The sequence below is a fragment of the Alternaria dauci genome, chromosome 4 (genome assembly GCF_042100115.1).
Source record: "Alternaria dauci strain A2016 chromosome 4, whole genome shotgun sequence".
Taxonomy (NCBI): Eukaryota; Fungi; Ascomycota; class Dothideomycetes; order Pleosporales; family Pleosporaceae; genus Alternaria; species Alternaria dauci.
Genome location: NC_091275.1, coordinates 2,724,672 through 2,732,580, shown reverse-complemented (window position 1 = coordinate 2,732,580; position 7,909 = coordinate 2,724,672). Strand labels below are relative to the sequence as shown.

Sequence of the window (7,909 nt, the reverse complement as noted above, 5' to 3'; positions counted from 1 at the left end):
TGTTTTCCAAAACTACAGCCATCGCAACTTGACACCAAATCCACTGCAACAGCCTACACGGAGCTCGCTCGATATGCGAGCGAATTCACCAAGCAGCGTGTACTCCCGCTCCATCTCTGGCGTGGTCAGAGATGCAAATCTTGTCGATGCTGGCCTTGCCGAAAATACCGATCAATCAGTATCTTCTTTCAACGCACCCACTCCACCACTACCACAACGTCATCAACTCAGTATTCATGCCTTGGGTACCACACTGTCCGATACCTCGCCGAGTACTTTGTATCCACTAGTTCCACAAGGTGAGTTTTATGATCGTTTACACGCTGTCGACGGGCCGTCTGTGGAGAAGTCGGAGGAAATAGGGTCGGTCAGTGTGAATAGAGAGGCCAAATCCGTGGCGGAGGAGATGAAATGTTTGTTTGAGGACCAAAGGGCGTTGAGACAGGAAGTCGCGGCCTTGAGAGAGGAGTGTCGGTTGTTGAAGCATATCTTGTTGAAATCAAAGGCGAAGCTGGTGGTGTGAGGTGAAAGGCGGGCGTGTTGCTTCGTAGCGTTCTCCTCCTCTTGTCTATCCTTGGTTCTACTTCGGCTTCCTTGTAGTATACCAAATCAATGTTATCGTCCCTACAACTTTTCTAGCCCCCCTCTTACTCTAAAGTGAACAACCCGTCCCCTTCAAACCCAGCCTCCCACGTTCCAAACCCCCGTCCTCCTCTTCCCTTCTGTTCCATTCCCATTCCCTCCACTCATCAGCTTCCTTTCTTCCTCCCCATCTGTATAAACACTAGCCCTAACACTCCTTCTCTTACTTGCATCATTACTCCCATATCCGTACCCCCTTCGCCCTCGCTGTGCAATCTGGGTATCCTGCTCAACAACCGCCTTGGCCATCTTCCACAACATCCACGTCTGGCACGATATCAACACCAGCAATAGTAAGAGGACGATGAGAATGGCGAAGGCGATGAAGAGGAACAGCACGGTTTCGTCGTCGCGGGGCGAGGATGGACTGAGGCTGGAGCTACCCATTGTATTTGGCTGTGTTGGTTAATGAGAAGGGAGAGAGATTTGCTAGCGTAAATACGGTGGAACTGGGCGGTGATAGAGTGAAGAAAAAAAAAGGAGAGTTGGAAACGATTTGGGTTTGCCCGTTGTCCTGGGGCAAGTTTTAACAACTTCCCCAATTGCTGGGTGGGGGGTGTGCGGACCGATTGATGGGCAACGTAACGCGTTGTTGCAGATCCGTTTCAGGGATACGAGATCACGACGGGAAGACCCATGTTGACGGTTCCCGTCCAGCGTTCATCGTTGGGGGCCACGCAACGCTCTAAAATGTTTCATCCAGCATGCTGGGAGATGACCGGCTCGTGCAAAGTTCTTCCACGGATGCAGTTACGCGAACGGAGAGCAGTAAGGTCTGATCTTGTTGTTGTGATTGATTGCTTGATTGATTGATGATAAAAAGGAGAAGCTGTACATGATAGAACAAGAGTCATTACACTACTTCTTTTCCCCGTGACCGTAACTGGAACCCAGACACCGTGCGCTATGCAATACACTGCGATATCGTTACCACCATTTATCCTAACAAACGAAGCGATGAAGCCAAGTTGTCGAGTCGTAAGATAGCAAATGCCAGTGCCCAGTGTTATCATGACAAACGAAACAATCTGTTGCCCAGAGTAATGTGTCCAAAAATGTGAGAGAGAAGAAAAGACAAGAATACTGCTCTGCAGTGACAGCAACAATATAGGACCCAAATATAATCGAAACCTGCAAGTCGTCACGCCGACTTGCAATCGTCATCTACTGCATTCTATGCAGCAAGCGGCTCCTCCGCGTTGACCTCCTCGTCCTCGACGTTCTCATCAACGCCGAAGCCGGAGTCCCATTGGCGCCTGGAGACCTTCTTCTTGCCCTTCTTTCCAATCTTGACCTTCTCGCTAGTCTTGAAGATCTTGCCGTTAGCGACACGGTGGAGATCGCCCACGCCTTGGGTCTTGACTTCAATGCGCTTGAGCTTCATTTCTTGGATGGCCTGGAGAGCGTCCTGGTTGCGTCGCTTCAGGTCATCAGCAAGACGCTCATTCTGCTCCTGGAGTTGTCGTTGCGAGATAGTGAGGGCGTCGATCGTGGCACGAGTGTCCTCTTCAGCAAGACGGAAGCGCTCCTTCATCTCTTCGATCTGGGCCTCCAAAAGTACGATGGTCTCGAGGCGAGCATCACCTAGCAGACGCATCTCTGTGAGCTCGGTTGTACGCTCCTCGATCATCTCCTCAAACTCCGTGGTGCGCTTGGCAGAAGTGTCCTGGAGGTTCTTGATCGTGGCCTCTTGTGTCTTGATGACAGCATTAAGGGCGTCGACCTCGTTGGCGTGAGCGTCGACAATGTTCAGAAGCTCATTAGCCTCGGACTCAACACGCTTTGAAAGGGACAGGTTCTCCTTGCGGTAGCCCTCGTTCTCCGCCCTCTGGACAGAGAGATCCTCCTCAAGAGAATCAATCTTCCCCTTGAGAGCGGTCGTGTCCTCAAGGTAGATGCGCTCCTTCTCAGTGACCTGATCGAAGAGATCGTTGATCTCGGCCTGTTGCCGCTGGATCTGGTTGTTGAGGTCCGTAATGTTGGCCTGGAGTGAGGTGATGGTGGAGTTGGTAGAGTTCTCTAGCGCAACGTACTTGGCTTTCAGGTCACCGAGTTGAGCCGCAAGGTTGGCAACTTGGACGTCACGATCCTGCTCAAGCTGATCGCGAGCGTCTGTCATGTCCGACAGATTGTTCTCAAGTGTCGCGATATCACCCTCCAGACCGATGATCTGCTGCTCCAACTGGATGATGGTATTCTCCTTAGTCTGACGAAGCTGAATCTCGGAGTCGAGCTGGTTGTTCAGTTCAAGCTCACGCTCCTCGGCATCTTCTTGAAGCTCTGCCAGAGCGGTCTCCTTCTCCTGTTGGAGTTGGAACAGCTTGGATCGCAGCTCGTTAGCCTGAAGGCCAGTATCATGGAGACGGGTGGTGAGATCCTCGATCTTGTCATTCGCCTCGTCAAGATCGGCCTCGGTCTTCTCGCGTTGAGAACGCTCAGAAGCCAGGTTCTCTCGGGTGTTGGCAAGCTGCTCCTTGAGTTCAACGATGGCCTCGTTGAGGTTCTCGATGGTGTTGGCGTGCTGATAGACTTGCTCGATCTGGTCATCACGCTCGCCCTCTGCAGCCTCGCGGGCGGCCGTCTGCGCAACTAGACGCTCCCTGAGAGTAGTCATGTCGGTGGTGATGTTGTCGACATCGGTCTCCATGCGCGCGATACTGTCCTCCAACTCCTCGATGTAAGCATCTTTTTGCTGTACTTCAGCCTCGGCGGCTTCGCGAGCCTCCTGCTCAGCATCGAGGTTTTCCTCCAGACCTTGTATGCGCTCGGTGTATTCCTGTTCCATGCGAGCAATCGTCTCGTGGTGGTTCGTCTCGAATTCGGATGCGGCGGCGGTGACATTGTCAAGGTCTACACGATACTTCTCGAGAGCTTCGCGTAATCGTGCTAGAGAAGTGTCCTTGTCTTGGTTCTCGTCTTGCAGAGTAGCGATGTCAGTGTCTTGCTCGGCGAGAGTGCGTTCTTGTTGGTTAGAAAGTTCAGTCAAGGCAGCGTTGCGCTCCTCGAGGTCAAGAATGGCGCGCGCCTTGTCGTCATTTGCCTTGTCAAGGGTGAAGACGTCCGACTCCAACTGCTTCACGCGCTCGTCTGATTCGCCAAGCAGGTCCAGAACGCCCTCATACTGTCGTCGAAGAAGCACTTCGGCCTTTTGAGAGGCACTGATCTGGGTGAGCTGCTGCTTGAGCTCGAAGAAGAGGCCGCTGAAGAGCTCAGGGACCTTTTGGAGAAGCTGTTGGTTGGTGAGACCAACAGTGGTACCGGGGAAGAACTTCTCAATCTCGGCGCGAAGGTCCTCGAAACCATGGCGCAGGTCGGTCAGAATCTCGCTCGAAGAAGCACCAGCCTCAATGAAGCGTAGGTTCTGAAGCTCGATGGTGATCAAGCGCAGCGCACCTTGAGACTCACCCAAGGCCTTGCTCATCTGCTTGAGCTCCCGCTCGTAACGCTCGACAGCCTCGTCTTCGATCTTGTCCATTATGACATCCTCGCCCTCGGTCAGACTGTCGCGGTTGAGTTGCGACAGAGTGGGCAAGGATTCAAGAGTCATCTGGCTGGAGATTTCCAGCGCGCGAGACGAGTACCTGCCGACGGGCGTGGGCTCAATGTCGAGATCCTGCGACATGTTCAGCTCCTCGGGGTTGACCATGACCAGACCGTCTTCGTCGTCGTCAGACATGTCAACCGGCTCATTGTCGTCGCCGTTGTACAGGGAAGAAGCGCGTAGCTCGTCAATCTGCTGACGGGCCTCGTCCAATTCCACTTGCAGATCATTGGCGTCTGAGTCGGCGAGGTCAATCTCACCAAGTCGGCGGGCCTCGAGGCGGTATTCCAGGTCTTTGATCTTGTCGTCCTGTGCCTTGAGCTGGCGGCGCAGCTCCAGGAACATCTTCTTGTCCTTCTTCTGGTGGTCCTCGAAGTCGTTCACTTCCTGGCTCAGATGGCTTCGGCGGAGGCGGCGGCGCGCGCGGCCGTCCAGGACTTGTGTTAGGGGCGCGAACTGGACGCGGTTGCCGTTGACCTCGTCGACCTCGTCGACGCGCTCAACGTGCAGCTGGGCCGGCATGGACATGCGGGCGCGGCGGGTGTTTGTGAAGCGGCTGCGAGAGGCGCCGACACGGTCGAGATGGGGTGTCAGGCCCGGCAGCGGCTGTGTGGAAGCGGGTCGGTTGAACATGAGCTCGTCGGCGTCGTCATCCGCGGCGACTGGAGGCTCAGAGTGTCGGCGGTTGTAGCGGCGCGTAGTGGTGGTGGTGCTCTGCTCCTGGACGTCAATGTTATCTCCCCGCTGCGAGCGCGAGAAGGACTGCTGCATCTCCTGGGCGATCTGGTCCTCGTCTTCGTCCTCGTCCTCGACGGTCTGGAGGCGCTTGGTGCGCTTCGTCTGCGAGAGCTCTGCCGAGGGCGAGGCGGTGCGCTTGCCCGTCGACGTCATGTCGTCGGTGGTCTGGTTCTTAGACGGGCGGCCGCGCTTGCGTCGGGGAGCGTCGCCGGGACCCTCGTGGTGGTGCTCGGATGGAAGGCCACTGAGGCGCGCCATGGTTGAGCGGGCAGAAGAGGGCTGAACTGCGAGTGCCTTTAGTATTTTGTGCACGGCGACAGACAAACAACAACAACAACAGAAGCTTTGTGGATGGAGGGCGGCGGCGGTGAATTGCCGCGACACGTCGTGCTGGAGCTCGCGTACCTGGCCAAAAATTCGTCAACAGGGCAGGATCGTCCAATGGCCCGTGGTTGTCAACAGCGACAAGGTGCAGTGGGTTGCAGTGTCGGGTGCGGTGGAAATGGGTTGTAGTGGGGGTCTGGAGAGAGGCAGGGCCAAGTTTTGATATATTCACAGGGTGGTTGACGGGCAGGCTGCAATAGTGGGTAGCGGGTGAAATGGGGTGGTTGGGGTCGCGGTTAGCTCTTTGCTACGTCAATGCGAGCTTGCGGTGAGTCGAGGCGCCGCTCTAATGGTCCGCCTTTCACGCTAACCTCCACTGACGTCGACGCGACTACCGGCGCCATCTACGCGTTTTCATTACCAGCAATTTCCCTGTCTCCCCTCTGAAACACGCCCTGAACCGGTTTGTTCTGCCCGAACCGCTGCGTAGACGAGCCTCCATCCCGTCTCTGCACACAGAGCCCGACGTCATCTTCGCCTCTTCACGTAGTACACTGCGCGCTTGACCCTCTAACCAGCTGATCTTCATTGTACTAGACTCTCGACATGCAGGCAGCTGTCAGGGCAACAGACGGCCCGGATATCGACTACTATGCTTTTGAGGGGTATGCCGATGCACTGGATCTCCCCATGCATTCCCCGATCTCCAGCCACGTTGGCTGTGACCGAAGCCCTGTCACTTCTTCAATAAGAAGTCGCTTTGGAAAAACAACCCTTTCGTTGCGCTTGCAACGCCGTACAGTCCCCCAAAAGGCCATGTATCCCAAAATTGCCGGTACACCCACTCATTCCACGTCTCCGGCTTCCTGGCGCTTGCTCCCCCAGCAACGCCTTGCAGATCAACCTTCACTTTGTCGTAGACACTTGGCAAGCTCTCGGCGTGGTACTTTCTCCGGAGCTCCATGTACTTTTTCTCGTCGTAAATGTCCCAGAACTCTTGCTCCGTGTAGTACGCATGCGCATACAGACACTTCATGCCCCCCAACTCGGTGACTTTGGCTTCAAAATCCCTGTTCAGCTTGATGAAAGCATGAGCGTCACTTGGTCCCATGTCCCATATTCCCACATCAAGGAGAATGTCGTCCTTGATATTGTTACCTTGGGAGAAGCTTCGCTCTCCTTGAGGTGCTGATTTTACCGGACACAGCCAGAGCGGCCAAATGCCCGTCCTCTCATCAGTCCATCTAATAAACTCGTCTGCTGCATCATAGGGTACCCCATAGTCCTGGATGATTGTTCGCGAGGCGAGACCCGATCGATGCAGGGCATGCACCATTGTCCGGGAATACATGAACGGATCCAGCAGGAAGCGCGTCAGACGATTAAAGGGCGTAACGAAGTACTTGAACGCGCGTAGTCCTGACCAAAAGACACCTCTGTCGTAGCGGAAGAAATAGGACTGAATAGGCACTAGCTCCCTATATGTCGTCTTCTCGCTCTGTATCCGCTTGAGTATGTCTTCTGCGTGCAGGTATAGCCAGGGATCTGTCGCTTTGTCGAAACTCTGGATCTTCCTGTCCATGGGGGCATCGGTCAGGCGCCCAATCATGATTACTCCGCTCGTCAACGAATACAGGATGCCGTCCATGTAGTCGACCTCCGGATCATCTTGGTAGCGTCGCAACTGTTGGACGGCTTCATTGGTTGAGTGGACTGGGATGTACTCCAATTCAACATACCGGCGAGCATCGATAAGCTCCATCTTGAGCAGGGTAATAACGCCTAGGCTGCCACAACTCCCCGCTGCTGTGAAGAATAGGTTGCGATGCTGTTCTGCTGATGCCCATATCACCTCGCCGTTACCCAAGATGAGCTCAATGCCCGAGATGGTGCGATCAAACAGCCCATACTTGTACGAACTGCTTTCGCCACTGGTACCAGCAAACCTGTCAATACTGGTTAGCCCTCTGGCACAGGGCATTCTTTGCTCAGATTCCTGTGACTTACCCACCACCCACGGTAATGTTCGGAAGTTCCATAACGACCTTTGGCAAGAAACCCTTGGCCATTGTGGCTTCTACAAGCTTATCCATCGGCACGTTCGGCTCCACGAGGACCGTCTTCTCAAGCTCATCAAATTCTAGCACATGGTTAAGAGAGCTGACATCGATGATCTGATTGCGATCACGCGACGACTTCCGTGTAGACAGCGTAGAGCCATGATATATGCGAAATGGTGTTTGTGAAGCACTAAAGCGGGCGACCTGCGATGCGAGTGTTGCTACTGTTGAGTTATGTGTATCCATGGCGACAGTGTAATGATGCAATGCGATGTAACGATGTTGTTGAGCGGTCCGAGGATGGAGAGAACATGGCGTGGCATTACTTTTCATGTATACATAAGCAAAGGGCCGCTGCGCCTTCTCCACTACCCGTTCGATCCTGCTAAAGTCAATATCTGACCACTCGCCCCGGGCCAAGAGCTACTCTTGTGCGGGGCAAAGGATCGATATGCATTGCTTTGTAGGGATTTCATATCGCTGAGGATACCTGAGTGGAGTATTGTCGTCCAAGGCTATTCAGAGCAGCCAGAATCGCAATCAGATGCGCGAGTGTCGCTTCCCGTCTCGCAGACGATGGAATTGCGCGCCTTCCATGGTGACC

The 7,909-nt window shown here is 54.4% G+C and overlaps 2 protein-coding genes across 2 annotated transcripts; both read right to left on the bottom strand.

The window, feature by feature from the left end:
* Positions 1 to 1,816: 1,816 nt before the first annotated feature.
* ACET3X_005460 (uncharacterized protein) lies at positions 1,817 to 5,179 on the bottom strand (the record flags this gene model as incomplete). Its single annotated transcript, XM_069451667.1, has 1 exon — positions 1,817 to 5,179. One exon carries the CDS (start codon positions 5,177 to 5,179, stop codon positions 1,817 to 1,819), a length of 3,363 nt encoding a protein of 1,120 aa, XP_069307504.1.
* An 802-nt stretch (positions 5,180 to 5,981) lies between these two features.
* Positions 5,982 to 7,551, bottom strand: ACET3X_005459 (uncharacterized protein; the record flags this gene model as incomplete). The annotated part of the gene is made up of 2 exons (XM_069451666.1): positions 5,982 to 7,191; positions 7,253 to 7,551. 2 exons carry the CDS (start codon positions 7,549 to 7,551, stop codon positions 5,982 to 5,984), a joined length of 1,509 nt encoding a protein of 502 aa, XP_069307503.1.
* Positions 7,552 to 7,909: the final 358 nt, after the last annotated feature.